This window comes from Stomoxys calcitrans, chromosome 4, assembly GCF_963082655.1.
Source record: "Stomoxys calcitrans chromosome 4, idStoCalc2.1, whole genome shotgun sequence".
In the NCBI taxonomy this organism is placed as follows: domain Eukaryota; kingdom Metazoa; phylum Arthropoda; class Insecta; order Diptera; family Muscidae; genus Stomoxys; species Stomoxys calcitrans.
In genome coordinates this window covers 184171883-184191120 of record NC_081555.1, presented here as the reverse complement: position 1 = coordinate 184191120, position 19238 = coordinate 184171883, and the positions used below count along the sequence as shown (strand labels likewise).

General features: G+C 37.0%; 1 protein-coding gene across 1 annotated transcript; it reads right to left on the bottom strand.

The window, feature by feature from the left end:
• Positions 1 to 6459: 6459 nt before the first annotated feature.
• LOC131997096 (uncharacterized) lies at positions 6460 to 17363 on the bottom strand. Its single transcript, XM_059367394.1, has 2 exons — positions 16716 to 17363; positions 6460 to 6651 (listed from the first exon to the last, which is right to left on the bottom strand). Exons 1-2 carry the CDS (start codon positions 17361 to 17363, stop codon positions 6460 to 6462), a joined length of 840 nt encoding a protein of 279 aa, XP_059223377.1.
• Positions 17364 to 19238: the final 1875 nt, after the last annotated feature.

Genomic DNA, 19238 nt, shown 5'->3' with positions numbered 1-19238 from the left:
GGCAAATAAATGCTCCTTTTATGGGCCCAACCTTATGGGCCTTATACAACTCACCTTCCCAAATTTCATCAAAATCGGATAATAAATGTGGCTTTTATGGGCCTAAGACCCTAGATCGGCGGATCGGTCTAAAAGGGGGCTATATCAAGATATAGTCTGATATAGCCCATCTTCGAACTTAACCTACTTAAGGACAAACAAAGAATCTGTGCAAAGTTTCAGCTAAATATCTCTATTTTTAAAGACTGTAGCGTGATTTCAACAGACAGACGGACAGACGGACAGACGGACGGACATGTCCAGATCGTCTTAGATTTTTACGCGGATCAAAAATATATACACTTTATAGGGTCGGAAATGGATATATGGGGTCGGAAATAAATGTATAAAAATGTCATCAAAATACTGAAGCTGATTCACTAAAACTATCACTACAAAAGCAAAAAATTCGCAAAGACTAGCACATTTTGAAGAATTGAAGAATTTGAAAGATTAGGATTGGCCTATAAACAGTGTGATGGCAAGCAGTATAAAATTTGGCTCTGACTTTATAACCAAATGTCACCGGGTAGGGGTCCGTTCCTACGCCCAGTAGCAACCACAATTGTCAATACAAAATTGAAGGCATCTTTATAATTTGACAGTAACAGAAACATTTTGGAAATTTTTTAATTTAAAAAAAAAAAAAAATGAAATGAGCCCCACGCCAAAATAAAATCTCCTCTGCGTCCCTGGCTCCCATAAAAATCGATTTCCCGATTTGACTTCTTGTCTAAAAGTCACAATTATTATCATATTTGAATGAATTTTTGCCTGTGATGTTCTCTTCTTGTGGACTTTCATCATTCAGGCTTAGTATGAATTAAATCAATTTATAGACCGTTATAGCATCCATATAAACTGATCTCTCAATTTGACTTCGTGAGCCATTAGATGGCGCAACTACTATCCAATTTGAATGATGTCTGGCTACAATTTCCAATATCCATGCTGAGTATGAACGAAATAAGTCTACAACTTGATATAGTTCCTATACAAGTCCACCTAATTATTTGGAAAATACATTCAAAAAACTCCTCGAATGTAATCCACTGTGTAGGGTATGTAAGACTCGACTCGAGCGAAGTTAACCCGGTTTTTCGCATTTTACACCAATTGGGATGACTAAAAAATTTTTAAAAAGCTCGATGACATGAAATTTTAATTCACTCTTGCCAATGTTTAATAATTGAAACGCACTCAACAACGTTAATAAAATTTTTAGTAGATTTTGATAACTTTGATGTGTTCAGTCGTTTAGCAAACAAAGCGAACTACTACACGGACAATTGAAATGACCGATATGTTCGACACATCAGCCATGTGACAGTGACACTGCGGTTTGGAAACCACAAAAACAGCTCAACACATCAAATGTGGGTGCATGCTTGAGTAAGGGTTCAATTTCACGTCCATTTTCGCGGCATTTATGTGGCGAGTTTTTATTTACACAGACCATTTGTCATTCGGTCCGCAGGAGGAAGATATGAACGCTTTAATTATGGCCGCAGGCATGTCGCGTTCAAAGGATTGCTGTTGGGCGTCATAAAAAATGAAAGTGATTTCGGATTCACAGCCAATTATTTGTACATTTGGTGACCAATTAAGAATGGTTGTTGTATTTGTGCCACCGCCGACTTCTCTCTTCGTCCCCCAATGGGGTGCCAAGCAAAAGTGTGAATGTGTTAAACGTGAACAAGGATTACATGGTGCGTTGTGTCAACAACAACTAAGACCCCATCAACGGATGCAAGGGGAAAGCAACCCCTACGGCATTAGGCTCAGTGCGTGTGTGTGTGTGTGTGAGTGGGTGAATATTTGATTCAACTTTTCCACTCGCCACAAGACGTAGACATTCCAACAAGAATGGTGCGAAATAAAAATGAATAAATAATTGTCCTCGCTATCACTGTGCTCTCGTACTAATTGTTAAACTTGTTAAGGAGATTACATAATTTATTAAAAGGAAAAAAAAAGAACTGAAGTGTGAAAAAATGCCACAAACCGGAAGTTCAAGGGTTAAGCCCCTTTCCACGCAGAAAACCACCGGAAAGTCCTGAGAGGGGGTTACGAAGTTGGAGGGAGGCAACGCCATGGCATAAATGGGTGTTGGTTGGGCTGTTTAGTTGTTTAATGTGCATTAAACATTCATGGAGCTTTTACAAGGCTTACATTAAACATCAGTGTGTGTGTGTGTGTGTGTGTGTATTTGTGAAAATGCGTATGCAAAAGTGTGCGAACAGGGTGTTTGCGTGTCACGTCGCATAGCGTCGGCCAACAAAAGAAACACAACCAACACAATAATGTTGGCACGTCTTACAACGTGTGTTTAGGCGAGGCATGAGCACAGAAAGGTGGAATGGTTGAGTTTGTGTAACGCAGTGACAACATTTCGCAAATTTGTTCGACAGCCATATCATCGTCATCATTGTCGTCATTATCCTCATCATTGGCAAGGAAAGCAGGAGATTGAACGAGTATTTGAAGTATGGATATGGAGCGCGTTTTCATTGAAATTGCTGACGCTGACGCTGACGCTGACACTGCCACAGTCCACTGACTCCAAGAGACTCTCCCCCCCCTGGGTCCTCTCGTCTGCTGTGATCAAGACCCGCATCCAGAGCACTAATACTTCGATATCCTGCTGTGTCAATTTGCCTAAACGTTGAATGTTGTCTCTGTTCGAACATTCAATGTCGTCTCATTTTCTGTTTCCACTTGGAATCAGCCATCATCGTTTGTCTATGTCTTGTTTGTCCGTCCTTCCGTCCGTCTGTCTGTCTGCTTGCCGGCTTTTCCATTTGTTGTCCTTGGTACGAGTAAGACCTAGTGCCTCTGTGCGATTGACTTGGTGAATTTGTTTAACTTATTTTAATGAAGTTGTCAACATGTGCATATTGTGGGGTATTTATTCCGTCTCTTACTCACTTACACACTCTCTCGCTTTCTCCTTCGGAATGTATTTGTCTGTGTGTGGATGAGTGTGTGTGTGTGTGCTTAAGTTAGTTAAGCATATCGCTCGACTTCCACCATACTGAATACTCTAGGCAACATAAAATTTTGCACTTCACTCAGTAGAAAATTAGATTTATTTTGTAGGGCCAACTTGTTTAAATACAAATTTTAATTTTGAGCGGACGTGTTTCAACAAAGGGATGTACACACAAAAATGTAGTACAGCGTGCATGCAGTTGAGATGGCAGTTAATTTTATTATCGTTGATTTGTTGCCTTACAAAGTCAAAATCTTAAAGTAGTAATGGAAATAGAAAAATTACATATTAAGTTACTCTTGCATAACACATGTTTGTATAATTTAAACTTTATGTATGAAGGAAATTGGCTCAAGGGGGGATGGGAATGGATTTTCATGGATTCATTTGCAAAAATAAATTTCTTTCAGAAAACCCGCTATTTTAGTTTATTTTCGACGCATTACACCTAAAAAGTAACAAGAAAGACTGAACCTTCAAATTTGTTTGCTGTTACAAGGCGTGTTTAATGATCAACATATTTAAGGAGTTCATCCTCGGATACCCTTAGGTGTGGAGGCTTCAAAAGGCGACCATTGGTAAGCTGTACTCATATCGATGTCATTACGAATACCACAGTATCCAACACTCTTGTCACACTAGCTGGCTCTCTCAAATTTTATGTGGTTCAGTATTTGGCACTCAATAGACACTTGTGTTTATTTCGCATGCCACCTCAAAAATATGTTACATATCCCAGCAAAAACTCCTATTACCAAATAACCAGAAAGGTAAGCTCATTTAAAAACTAATAACTCATTATTTTTAGGTATCGTTTCTAATTTCTTTTACATGGCGATGTCCTAGGGGGAATGTCCTTCCCCACAAGAATACCAATAGTTCAAAAATAAGTACTTATGTTTATGCATACTAGTTGTCAAAAAATAATGGCATATTATCTTAGTTGAAAGTTGCTAAAAAATAACTACTCAGACTCAAACATATTCGCTCCTTCTCCCACCACTAAGTTCTCAATGCTCAGTTTCTTTGAAGACAAATTTGATATGCAAATTGCAAATGTTGCCCATGAACATTCCACTAAGAAGCAGAGGTAAACTTCTCACATATCAATGAGTGGAATCCGATTCAAGTTTAAGCTCAATGATAAGGGGGCTCCTGCATACCGCAGAGCGACACCTCTTTGGAGAGAAGTTTTACATGGCATAGTACCTCACAAATGTTGCCAGCATTAGGAGGGGAAAACCACCGCTGAAAATTTTTTCTGATGGTCTCGTCAGGATTCGAACTTAGGCGTTCAGCGTCATGGGCGGACATGCAAACCTCAGCGCTACGGTGGCCTCCTCAAATTTAATATGAATAATTCACATTATAAATAAAATTAAAACTTTACCTTCATCGAAGCCGAGAGTTGAACTAAGAACCTTCCGTATTCAAAGCAGACGCTCTACGCATTCATCCACATTACTATTGTTTGAATAATACACTATTTTTATACCCTCGACCATAGGATGGGGGTATACTAACTTCGTCATTCTGTTTGTAATTCCTCCAAATATTCGACTAATACCCCATAAAGCATATATATTCTTGTTCGTCATAACATTTTAGATCGATTTTACCATGTCCGTCCGTCCGTCCGTCCTTCTGTCTGTCGAAAGCACGCTTACTTTCGAAGGAGTAAAGCTATATCGGTCCATGTTTTGGTATAGCTGCCCGAGATCGATTTAGGGTCTTGAATTCTTGAGCCTCTAGAAGGCGCAATTCTCGTCCGATTTGACTCAAATTTTGCACGTGGTGTTTTGGTATAACTTCAAACAACTGCGCTAAGTATGGTTCAAATCGGTCCATGGTCGCAATTCTTGCCCGATTTGGCTGAAATTTTGCATGAGGTGTAAGCACAATATGTGCTAAGTATGGCGCCAATCGCAATATAAGCTGATATATTTGCCATATAAACCGATCTGCGATCTTGACTTCTTGAGGTGCAATTCTTATCCAATTTGGCAGAAATTTTGTACAACGGCTTCTCTTATGACCTTCTACATACGTGTTTTATATGGTCTGAATCGATCAATAGCCTGATACAGCTCCCATATAAACATAACTCCCGATTTTGGTTCTTAAGCCCCTACAAGGCGTAATTCTTATCCGAACGAACTGAAATATTACACAATGACTTTTACAATGTTCAGCATTCATTTATGGTCCGAATCGGACTACAACTTGATATAGCTCCAATAGCATAACATTGCTTATTCGATATTCATTGTTTGCCTAAAAAGAGATACCGCGCATAGAACTCGACAGATGCAATCCATGGTGATAATTTAGTTAGTAACAAGTAAAAATGCGTTAAGTACGGCAGGTCCGAACTTTGGATACCCACCACCTCGGGTATATATGTAAACCACCTTTCTTCAAAATCGAAATAATAAGTACAAGTAATTGTTCAATTGTGTATAACGTAATATTGGGCTTTTTAGTAGGTATATCTAAAAATAAACCAATCTGAACCATAAACGTCACAGATGTCGAAAAGCCAAACATTAGTCACTGTGTCAAATTTCAGTGAAATCGGATTATAAAAGCGCCTTTTATGGGGCCTAGAATCCCATTTTGAGAAGGGGGCCGAAAAATAATTTTTTTACAAAATAATCCAAAATATTGAATTGATGCAAGTTCGTGCAACTGAAATTTACCGTTTTTCATTAAAAACACTTCACTGGAGAACACTGAAAAAGAATACTGGTGCCCCAATTCGGCCCTTTTTAGGTCCACTAAGCTGAAAATTTAAATTTTTACAGTTATTGCTTTATTTTTGCCTCTTATTAAAACAAACCGTACTAAACATATGTTCATGTCTGTGACACCTGCCGCTGAAAAAAACCTGTGAGTTATGTCCGTTTTAAAATCTTATTCTATTTGCGTTCCCCAATTTAAAAAAAAAAAAATCAATTTGCTTACATAAACAAAAGTTTTAATTTTTTGAAGAAAATATTTAGCATATATTTGTTAAAAAAAAACTTCGTACGAAAACATCGATTAGTTGGAGGGGGATCTCAAATATTTGCTTAAAAGAAAAATTTCATAACAATTTTCATTTTCGATTTTTGCATTTTTGTGCACACTGTACGCCGTTCGGACTCGGCTATAACAAGGAGGCCTTTGAACATTGATCTTAAACTTGAATCGAACAGCACTCATTGTTAAGTGAGATGTTTGCCCCTGTTCCTTAATGAAATGTTTATGGGCAAATTTGCATTCGCATAGAAGCCACACTTCCACCACATATTTCTCTGTTCGATTGCAGACTGCCCCTATAACCTCACCTATTTTTCTATAAATCCGAACATTTTCTAGATGCCAAGGCAGACCCAACATCACCTGTGTGATTGTGATTAAACCATTTAATCACAAATAAAATTTCTTCATAAACTATGTGTTTGGAATGATAAATTGTTGTTAATTGTGTATGTGTTGCTGAGTGTTGCAGATGACGGTTTGTTTATTGCCGATATGGGTATATTGTGGTGTAGATTGAATTCGAAAGTGCCCACATGTACGTGGTTGGAGCTTTGCAAATTTACCGAAACATTTTCATTGAACTTAACTTTGTCCATCTGCGTAACATGTAAACGAAATTTATTTATTTCTCCTCAGAGCTCAAGCATATCTGACTGCCAGAATGATAGGCCGAGGGAAAATTGATTTACTGTGTCCCTTAATGTAGTATTTGCTGTATAGGGTGGCCCAACGCTCGCCCATCCATATGCGAGTGGGGGAGAAGAAGAACATGCAAATTTGTTTTCTGATTGTCTCGTGGAAATTCGCCATCAATGATAAGAAAACATCAATTCGGCATAAAGTCTAGTTCTTCGAAATTATAGAAGGTAAACATTTAATAAATTTGAATAATTCATGTTGGTCCTTGTTGTCGAGTGACTAATGATTGTTGGTCGTTTACATGTCAGATATGACTTCTGGGACATTTTGTGTAGTAATGAAAATTAATATTTAGTTCGATTTAAGAACATAGATATTATTAATTTATAAGTTAATCTCAAGCAAAGACTTTTTGCCTTCCTACTAATAAAATTTGCAAGAGGTGGTCTAGTCTACACTAAGCGATTTCATATATGATATATTGCCGTAAAATGGATATGATAAAATAATTTCACCGAATAACCTTTAAGAGAACATTTTCCATTTCAAGCTTAACAAGTAAAAAGGCGTTAAGTTCAGCAGGGCCGAACTTTGGATAACCACCACCTTTCGTCAAAATCCGGTGAAAAATGTATACCTTATGCCCCATAGCAGCGATATAGAGAAATATGTTCCGATTTGGACCAGATACTAATAAGTGCAAGTCAATATTCAATTGTGTATAAACAAAATATTTGTTTTTTAAGTAGCTATATCTAAAATTAAACCGATCTGAACCATATACGGCACGGATTTCGAAAAGCCTAACATAAGTCAATGAGTCAAATTTCAGTAAAATCGGATTATAAATGCGCCATTTATGGGGCCAAGACTTTAAATCGAGATATCGGTCTATATGGCAGCTATATCCAAATCTTGACAGATTTGGGCCAAGTTTCAGAAAAAAGTCGAAGGGCCTAACACAACATACTGTCCCAAATTTCGGCGAAATCGGACATTAAATGCGCCTTTTATGACCCTAAAACCTTATATCGAGAGATCGGGGTATGTGGCAGATATATTTAAATCTGGACCGATCTGGGCCAAATTGCAGAAGGAAGTCGAAGGGCTTAACCTAAATGACTGTCCCGAATTTCGGCGACATTGGACAGTAAATTCGTCTTTTATGGGCCAAAAACCTTAAATCGAGAGATCGGTCTATATGGGATTTATGGGCCTAAGAGCCCAAATCGGCGGATGGGTTTATATAGCAGCTATATCCAAATCTGGACAGATTTGGGCCATATTGTAGAAGGAAATCGAAGGGCTTAACCTATTTCACTGTCCCAAATTTTGGCCACATCGGACAATGGGCCCAAAACTTAAATCGAGAGATCGGTCTATATGGCAGCTACATTCAAAACTGGACCCATCTGAGTGAAATTGACGAAGGATGTCGAAGGGCTTAATGCAACTCACTGTGTCAAATTTCAGTAAAATCGGATAATAAATGAGGCTCTTAGGACCCTAAATCGGCGGATCGGTCAATATGACAGCTATAACCAAATCTTAACCGATCTGAGCCAAATTAACGAAGGATGTTGAAGGGCCTTACACATCTCACTGTCTCAAATTTCAGTAAAATCGGATACTAAATGAGGCTTTTATGGGCCTAAGACCCTAAATCGGAGGATCGGTCTATAGGCAGCTATATCCAAATCTGGACCAATCTGGGCCACATTGACGAAGGATGTCGAAGGGCCTTACACAACTCACTGTCTCAAATTTCAGCAAAATCGGATAATATATGTGGTTTTTATGGGCCTTAGACCCTAAATCGGCCGATCGGTTTATATGGGGGTTATATCAAGATATAGTCCGATATAGCAGATCTTCGAACTTAAACTGTTTATGGACAAAAGACAATCTGTATTTGCACAGATTGTCTTTTGTTCAGATCAATATCTCTATTTGTAAAGACTGTAGCGTGATTTCAACAGACAGACGGACAGACGGACAGACGAACAGACGGACGGACATGGCTAGATCGTCTTAGATTTTTACGCTGATCCAGAATATATATACTTTATAGGGTCGGAAATGGATATTTCGATGTGTTACAAGAGGAATGACAAAATGAATATACCCCCATCCTTCGGTGGTGGGTATAAAAAGAGTTGGATATCGTCTCACGATAGCGTTCACCATTCACAGTTATGTTACGATTCGCATCATATTTGAAGAACTACAGTCCAATGATGACGCCAGACCATAAACCGCACCATACAGTGACTTTTCCTGGATGCTTTGGTAGCTCTGGCAATGTTTCTGCATTCGGAATCATTGTTCGTTTGTAAGATGGTTAAATTGTCAACCAAACCGAAGATGTTTGTCAGTGAAACCAAACACGAAACGTGCATGAGCTTTTTTAACCAATGGTGACAAAATAATCTTAAATTCAATAATATCTTAAATTCACCCTTGATATTGGTTTTTATTTCAATTGATTAAAAATTGGTCAGGTGTATTTGAAAAGGCTCCTTAGAAACCCATCAAGCAAGGTCGTTACCCACTTTTTCACCATCTAGAATTTACCTTATTGGAATAGTTTTTTTTTTTCAAGGCTTTAATAATCAGGGTTTAAACGATTCATGTTTATGTTTACGAAAACTGCAATATATATTTAAACTGCACCCCAAGGAGATTTTCTGAGCCTAAAATGCATTATTTGCAAACAAATGCATGCATCCACACATCCTTAAATGATAGTTTGCATAAGTTATTTTCGCAAACGAGCATAAAGTCCATCAATGGGTCTTTTGATAGCTTTTTTTGTGAAATCAAGACCAACATTAGGCCATGGGTATAACCATTGTCCAAAAGTGTTGCAATTAAACGAGCATACACACACACACATCATTCTTGAGGCATCATCGATGTCAGTTTCCGGATTCAATAGAACTTTGTTCTTTCATCAAAATGCAATTTTTTCTATGGAAATAAAAATCTACTACCAGGTAGATGGCCATAGTTGTATATGATAAAGCCAAATCGTCAATTACAGGAACTGAAAGAATGAATAAAGAGATACTGTTTGCACAAAACCTAAGAACATTTGGTTTGATGGTACCATATGATTGTGGTTGCCTTACCAGTTTCATTTCGATACATTCATGGACTGAGGCAAAACTATTTACCCATACCAATACACAACACACTCACACTCTCAGAAAACACCTGGGTGGATTTTAATCAAAGATAAAATCCCATTTCGTTATATCTGACCAAGAAGTTATCTTCCAAAACGATTGGATTGATCGAATTGGACATCAGCTTAAAAGAAGTTTACCTTTGTGTTTTTGTTGCATGCTGCAAAATGCCTCAAATAACTGAAACTGAAAGGATACACACAGATGCACACTCACTCACCCACTTAACAACTGTTTCGTTGATGGAACAGAAACCAGTTTAACCTACAAGTGAAATATTATCGAAGGACAAAAAGGAATATTCAAATCAGGGCATAATCAATCAAGAGATAGATTTTCATGCTATCTTATTTAGATAACTATCATCATCCCTGCTGTCGAACGGAGTGCAGAGATGAATTGTATTTGAAGAACTATCGTCTTAAGCCATGAATCTTGTAATTTATTTCCTCAAACAGATGGAAAAACGAAATGAATTTCGGAAATACCTTGGCTCCCTTACTTGACCCAAAAATGAACTGTTGTCATGGGGCAAAAACGAACTTCAATGTTTCCTTTGAATTTTGAGTGGGAAATGGAGGAGGGGCTGTTGACTATTGGGAGGGCCATAAAGGTAAACGGATGACAGAGATTCCTTCTTGCATTTCAATTACGCTTTAATACTTTTTTTGTTCTATTTTATTTTCTTAGTTCATGTTACGCCAATGTTATTTGCCTGTCACAAAGTCAACGAGGTTCCCAAGTACCCAAGTATCAAGAAATCGAGATATGTATACATTTCAAAGGAGATGAGCTATAAATATTAAAAGCATCTCTCTCTCACTCTCTCTCTCTCGCTGCCAGCATGCACCGAACGACCGACTGACTGACTAAGTACACCAGACAACAGGTTGTTGCCATGGCTGCGACAGTGTCAATTGTTAAGGTTATTTATGACCTTGTTCGGTGATTCATTTCTTGGGGGAATCGACCGTAAATCTGAAATTACCTTTGTATTGGTATTGAAATGGAAAACCATCCATCTGCAGCTGGCGACAGTGAGACATGCCCGCCCATGCCCCCCATGAACTGGCAAAGGGAAATGGATCTCGGTGGGTGGTATATCTAAACAATCGTAAATATGTTCGATAAGCATCGATGTCAATATGTTTTGGCTTTGGGTGTGTGTGTCCGTCAGTTTTCAGGGGAAAACCCATGGCACAGGGAGGGAGTAAAATGCTTTCCGTATAAAAACAATTTAACTTTCTTATATGCCCAAAATAAGAAATTAGAAAATGCCAGAAGCACAAAAAGTGGTGAAAGCCAATTTGAAACGGATCAGCTTTGGAATATGAAAATAGTTTTCAAGATCCTACTTTTTAACGATTTTTATAAAAGCTTCAGTTGGTTTGGAGCAATAATATGTAGGGATATGACATGTTGGATTGACATTGCAACATTTCCATAAACCTTTAGGAAAAAATTAATAGGCGTTAAGTTCAGCCGGGTTGCAACTTACCCTTCACCATAAATTGTATTATTAATTAAGTTTTTTAATAGAAATTTTATAGGCAGATTTAGTGGTTTGTAACGAAGCAATAAAATAAGTTCGATTTGGACTATACTTATCATAGTTGTTGGAAGTCATAATAAAAATCTTTTTGCAAAATGTCACACAAATTGGATTATAAGGGTATTTTAAAGCAAGATCGGGAGAAAGGTTTAATGGGACAGACAGATGAATAATCGAAGAGACAGACGGATAAGGCTAGATCAACTTATAATGTTAGTAAACAGAAAAAAAAAAATAATATTCGGTTTCAATCACGAAATTAATTGATCAAATTAATTTTTAATTGAAACTGCTTCAATCACGAAACATTAATATCAATCATTGTTTTTGAAAAAGTGATTGAAAAATTTTTTGAATAAAAATTGCATATTTTTAGTTTTTTAATTGATGCAATTAAAATTGATGCAATTTTAAAAATGATTCAGACTTTTGAAATATCCAATTAATTCTTTAATTGGATCAATTAAAAATGTAAATACAAAAAATTCAAACTTTTAAACTATTTAATTTTTTTGCGAAAAGCGAGCTATATAGGGCATACCCTCGATTCATCGTGGTTCACATATGTAAAACTCCTAAAACACGAATTTGAGGTTTATGTTTGGGTCCATGATCGCTCCTTAGAAACAAACACCTCCGGGGAGTTTTGAAGCGAGAAATATTGTTTCTCGAATTATATAACCAAGTTAAAAGGCGTTAAGTTCGACAGGGCTGAACTTTGGATACCCACTACCTCGGGTATATATGTAAATCACCGGTGAAAAATGCATACCTTATGCCCCATAGCAGCTATATCAAATACTAATAAGTACAAGTCATTGTTCAATTGTGTATAACAAAATATTGGTATTTTAAGTAGCCATATCTAAAACTAAACCGATCTGAACCATATACTACACGGGTGTATAAAAGCTTAACATAAGTCACTGTGTAAAATTTCAGTGAAATCGGATTATAAATGCGCTTTATGCGGCCAAGACTCACTGTCCCAAATTTCGGCGACTTCGGACAATAAATGCGCCTTTCATGGGCCCAAGACCGATCGGTCTATATGGTAGCTATATTCAAATCTGGACCGATCTACGCCAAATTGAAGAAGGATGTCGAAGGGCATAACACAACTTACTTCCCAAATTTTTGACAAAATCGGACAATAAATGCACCTTTTATGGGCCCAAAACCTTAAATCGATAAATCGGTCTATATGGCAGTTATATCCAAATCTGAACCTATCAGAGCCAAATTGAAACATGTCGAAGGGCCTAAGACAACTCACATTCCCAAATTTCAGCAAAATCGTATAATAAATGTGGATTTTATGGGCCTATGACCCTAAATCCGAGGACCGGTCTATATGGCAGCTATATCCAAATCTGGACCGATGTGGGTCAAATTGACGAAAGATGTCGAGGGGTTTAACACAACTCATTGTCCCAAATTTCATCAAAGTCGGAAAATAAATATGGCTTTTATGGGCCTAAGACTCTAAATCGGCGGATCGGTCTATATGGGGGCTATATCAAGATATAGTCCGATATAGCCCAACTTCGAACTTAACCTGCTTATAGACAAAAAAGAATCTGTGCAAAGTTTGAGCTCAATATCTCTATTTTTAAAGACTGTAGCGTGATTTCAACAGACAGACGGACGGATATGTCTAGATCGTCTTAGATTTTTACGCTGATCAATACTTTATAGGGTCGGAAATGTATATTTGGATGTGTTGCAAACGGAATCGTAAATAACACCATCCATCGGTGGTGGGTATAAAAAATTATGGAATCAGTTATTCTTTTAAATCAAAATTACGAGATTTCAATCACGATCGTAATTGAAAAAAAAATCGAGTTTCAATTAAAAAAATGATTGAATTATAAATGAAAATTGTCAGAATTTCAATCACGATCGTAATAGAAAAAATCTGGATTCAATTAAAACGATTAAAATTATTGATTATTTTTTGAAAAAAATTTCCTTATATTTTTTTTGTGTACGATCAAAAATACATATACTTTATGGTCTATTTTTTCGAAAATCTACAAACGGAATGACAATTATCCGTTTGTAGCGCTTTGAACTATGCTAAGTTAGGGCATGCGGATGTTCAGTTCACTTGATGTTGGCCGTATATTGTTTCGCTTAGGGCATCATAATTACTAAATTTTGGATTTCGATACAAAATTGAACTTAAGCCATCTGTTTTTTGTATCGCCTATAAATATAAGAAATATTCACAGTTTTGCACAGATAAGTTTAAGTGGTATACGACGTTGGGTATTTTGCAACTTGGCCACATCGGTTCAAATTTATATATAGCCCTCATGTAAGTCGATTCTCGGATTTTCGGAAGCCTCTAGAAGTCTCAATGTCTGTTCTTATTGGCTGAAACTTGGTGTGTTTAGTTAGTTTATAGCCTGCAACACCAACATCAAATACCCTACAGATATGTAGGTCCATAAATAGATATAGAACCCATAAGCATGGATCCGGAGCGATTACTTTTCTTATCCGATATGGTTGAAATTTTGCATAAAACTTTCTATCCGTTTCTAACTTGATACGAGTATTGCAAATTTGTCCGCCTCCACCCGATATCTAAAAATTAAATAGCCTATGTTTCCTTCCTGGAGGCCAAAGTAGCCCAGAGGTTAGCATGTCCGCCTATGACGCTGAACGCCTGGGTTCGAATCCTGACGAGACCATCAGAAAGAATTTTCAGTGGTGGTTTTCCCCTCCAAATGCTGGCAATGCCATATAAAACTTCTCTCCAAAGAGGTCTAGCACTGCGGCACGCCGTTCGGACTCGGCTTTAAAAAGCTTAAAGAGCTTAAAAACTTGAATTGGACTGCACTCACTGATATGTGAGAAGTTTGCCACTGTTCCTTAGTGGAATGTTCATGGGCAACGTTTGCAATTTGCATGTTTCCTTCCACACAAACGTACACAATCTATGAAAATTGTAAAAAAAATCAGTTCAGCCAAGTACTGTATAGTCATAGTGGGTAGGATGGCATTTTTGAGGGGTGGCTTGAACCCCTATACTTCGATCTGATTTTGTATACCATTTTCGAAATCTATACCGAATACCTTTCATTTGAGCCTCATATGGAAATAAACGTCCAATATGTCTGTTTGGGGGAGTTTTGGTGTTGGGGCGGCCCGATGGGTACTTAGACTCAAATTTTAATACCATACTTGTATTCTACTCTCCAATACCTTTCATTTGAAACCTATATTGTCCCGATCGGTCCACTTTTGATTTTGGGTGGTGTATTTGGGGCAACGGTGGAGGGTCCGACCCCTTCCGTTATCAATAAATTATAAAACCTTTTCCTACTTCCTGACCACATTTGTAATCTACCCCAAATACCTTCCATTTGAGCCACATATTGTCATGATCGTCAAATAAACCTATTTTAAGGGGTTTGGAGCGCCCCCCCTCCCAGGTACTTAGGCCCAACTTTTATAATGAACCTTTCATTTGAATCCCATATTGTCCCTATCGGTCCACTTTTAGTTTTGGGTAGTACTTTTGGGGTAAGAGGAGGGCCCCCCTCCCGATATCAAAAAATTATATAGCCTTTGTTTTCTTCCAGGCCAACCTACACAATCTGTGAAAATTTCAAGGTAATCGGTTCAGCCGTTTTTCAGTCTATACGGAACAAACAATTAAATTCTAACAAAATAACTGGAAGATAGATGAAAAACATGCCAACACATGCAGACTTATTTTTAAAAATTATTTTCAAAAATTATTTAAAAAGTGCAAAACTGAGTGCATATGCCAACTTTGTTAACCATTTTGTGTAGGGATTTTTCGTTAATTTTTTAAATCGACTAAGAAAATGTTATTGATTTTGTTCTATTTTTGATTTTTAATATTAAAAAGAAATGCAAGAAGTGAATGATCCACTCGGTTTTGTTTCCCACTGTACATATATGATTATCTTTTTCGAATTGATATGACTATTGAAATTATGATTTAAATGTCTTTTTCGCCTTACTCGTTTATTGAGTGAATATATGTATATGGTATGAAGGGGGTTTCTGCTTCAATTATGCGGATTGAAGAGTATGGTATGCATTTTCATTGAAATGCAACACATTTCTATTGAGTATAACCATGAGAGAGTGTCTTTCTTCACAATGTTCAGCCTTTTGTTTGTTTTTATATTTCTTCCAGATTTACACCACTTTAAAATTTTTGTACGATACTTCAATTGTTGTACTGTGCAATATGTATAAGAGAATAAAGTGGATAAAAACTCTATTAAGAATTATAAATGAATGCATTATTGCAAAAAGTTTGATTTATTTGTAAAGTTCAAACAAAAGATGAGGAAAGAAATGGCAGGTTGTTAATCGGAAAGAAGAAATTTCTATTTAGTACACCTACACCAAGGAACTTGATTTTTTATTTGCTTTTACATTGTTTTCTTAAACATAAAATTATAACTCAATCATCAAATTTCAATATATAGCCAATGAATAAGTTGTGCGCTCCCTTTTATTTCTTTACTTCGTGAAATGCTAGCTCATCCATAATTGTTCAAGTGAAAATGCTATTAATTTACTGACTAAATTTACGGAGAATCTTGTAAGGGAAAAGAGGGAAAACAGTTTTACTTGTTCTTAATGCGAGTTGGTATTTGTCCTTGTCGTATAGATTAGATTTGCCAAATATTTCGGAGAATCCTTGTATGTATGTCAGTGATTTATAAATTTGTCCTTTTGCATTCTGATTTCCGTCAATTATTTTCCCAAGACCTTGCTTAGCTTTATTTAATAGTGTATTAATTGTCCAAATGGGGAAGAAGATTTTCCTTTATTTTCCTCTCGTTTTCTGGACAAAAGTCTGGATCTCTTATACTAAATACTCTTCTAATAAAATTCGTGGCCGTGTTCATTATTACTCTTTTGTGGTGTTTGGAAGAAAAATTAATCAATCTTCCAGAGGGCGTCGATTTTTGATACCAATCCACTTTCAGCTGTTTGCCATGTCTATAAACTTAAATTGCGAATTTTTGCAAATGTAAATGCAAATTTTGCCCATGAACATTCCGCCAGGATTCGAACCCAGGCGTTCAGCGTCATAGGCGGACATGCTAACCACTGCGCTACGGTGGCCTATAAACTACTGAGTCCAAATAAGGTAGTTTGCCATCATATTCCTCTTTTTTCGTAAATTGAATGAATTTGTTGAAGGAATTGAGTGTCTTGAGTGTATCTGTCACGTCTGATTTTTTCACAATCGCGAAAATGTCAATATCCTAGTTTTTACCATTTTGTCAAATGTGTCATTCAGAAGTTCCTCCATTACAATATCAGCAATAATGGGAGAAGCGGGGGATCCCATTGGCATTCCTCTAAGCTGTTCATACAGCTTGTCATCGTATTTAAAATATTTACTGTCCTTCATGTAGACTGTTAGTAATTCTTTGAAAATTTCCCGTGGTATATTGGTATATTTCTCAATCTCTTCCCATTTATTCTCAATTGTCCTAAATGGCAAATTGATTGGAATACTTGGGAACAAGGACACCACATCAAAAGATACTAAAACTTCGTCATTGTCTATGGTGATATTTCTTATATTCGCTTTAAAATCCACCGTGTCTTTAACATTATATTTGGAATCCTTTGTGATATTTTTCAGAATTTTTACCATGTACTTACATAGATGATAGGACAGTGCGTTTATTGATGAGCATATTAGTTTCAACGTTGTATCCTCTTTATGGATCTTTGGGAAGCCATATATTCGAGGGGCCAATGCGGTCCTGCTGGTCAATTTATTCTTTTCCTGGATATTTATGAGGTTCAAGTTGTAAAGTTTTTCCACCAATTTGTTGTTCCTTGTCTGCAGCTTAGATGTTGGGTCAATCTTTAACCGTCTATACATACACATATCATGTATAATTGCCTTCATTTTATTCCCATAGTTAAACTTTTATTCAACATGCTGTGTATGGTGTTATCGCCAAATATTTTTCTCAGTGTATATACTAATATCTTTCACAAGGACTGATGCCATTGTATGTGTCGTCGAAGATTGGTGGTCGTAAGCTATGTATTGAAATGTCTGCCACATGATACGAGTATTAATTTGAACAACAATACTTGACATCATAATAGCACATAGGCCATACATAGATGATGTGAGGTCGCATCTTGACGTGTGCATTCAGGTATAATTTGACAACTATTCCTACATTAACATTATTTGTCTCGGAGATGTTTGTGAGAAGGATACCGTAAAGAAATTAGAGATATTGAGCTGAAACTTTCCACAGATTCTTTTTTTTTTATCCATAAGCAGGTTAAGTTCGAAGATGGGGTATATCAGACTATATCTTAATATAGCCCCCATACAGACCGATCCGGCGATTTAGGATCTAAGGCCCTTAAAAAGCACATTCATTATCTGATTTTGCTGAAATTTGAGACAGTGAGTTGTGTGAGGCTTTTCGACATCCTTCTTTAATTTGGCACAGATCGGTCCAGATTTGGATTTAGCTGCCATATAGACCGATCTCTTGATTTAAGGTATTGGGCCCATAAAAGTCGCATTTATTGTTCGATTTTGCCAAAATTTGGGGCTGTGATTTGTGTTAGGCCCTTCGACATCCTTCTTCAATTTGGCCCAGCTCGGTCCAGATTTGGATATAGCTGCCATATAGACCGGTTTTTCGATTTAAGGTTTTGGGGCTATAAAAGACGCATTTTTGTCCGATGTCGCCGAACCTTGGGACAGGGAGTTGTGTTGGGCCCCTCGACATTCTTCTTCAATTTGGCTAAGATCGGTCCAGATTTAGATATAGCTGCCATATAGATCGATCTCTTGATTAAAGGTTTTGGGACCATAAATGGCGCATTTATTGTCCGTTAGGCTCCTCGACATTTTTTTGAAATTTGTCCCAAATCGGTCCAGATTTGGATATAGTTGCCATATAGACCGATATCTCGATTTTAAGACCGATATCTCGCCATGAAAGGCGCATTTATCATCCGATTTCACTGAAATTTGACACAGTGACTTATGATAGGCTTTTCGACATCCGTGTCGTATATGGTTCAGATCAGTTTATTTTTAGATATAGCTACTAAAATGACCAATATTTTGTTATACACAATTGAACAAGGAATTGTACGTGTTAGGATTTGGTCCAAATCGGAACATATTTCGATATAGCTGCTATGGGTCATAAGATTTGCATTTTTCACCGGATTTTAGCGAAAGGCGGTTTACATATATACCCGAGGTGGTGGGTATCCAAAGTTTGGTCCGGCAGAACTTAATGCATTTCTCTTGTTTTTGTTTTTGCTCGTCGTAAAATTCGTATTGAGCTGAAACTTGGTACCGACAATTATTTAAACAATTCATATACTAAACTAGAGGCCGTGTTTCTTAATGGATTGTTCGTGGGCAAATATACATATTAATCACGAAGATGAGTTATATACCACATGCCTTAACATAGCCCTCATTTCTAACATATTGGATTCATAACAGACAAAAGACTTATTCGATTAAGCTGAAATTACAGATTAATTAGTTCTCCCAACATCTATACGAATAAGATCTCAATGGCGCTGTATTTTGATATTACTACCAATTTAAGATCTTTGTCACTTTAAGAAGCATTTCTATGCGACTGTAACCAAATATGGATCCTCCAGTAATTTTGGACCCTGCGACATTTTTGCTGGAATGGTCTTGAATAGACTATAGTTTGATACGAGATCTACAGCAAACTATTATTTGATACGAAATATCGTAAACTTTGATTTTTCGCGAACTACA

Excerpts from the sequence above, each read along its gene's own strand:
- LOC131997096 (XM_059367394.1), bottom strand. The coding sequence starts at position 17,363 with ATGAAGGCAATTATACATGATATGTGTATGTATAGACGGTTAAAGATT. Across the intron at positions 6,652-16,715 it reads ATGACACATTTGACAAAATG|ATGGACAAAGTTAAGTTCAA; the intron begins GTAAAAACTAGG and ends CATGTTACGCAG.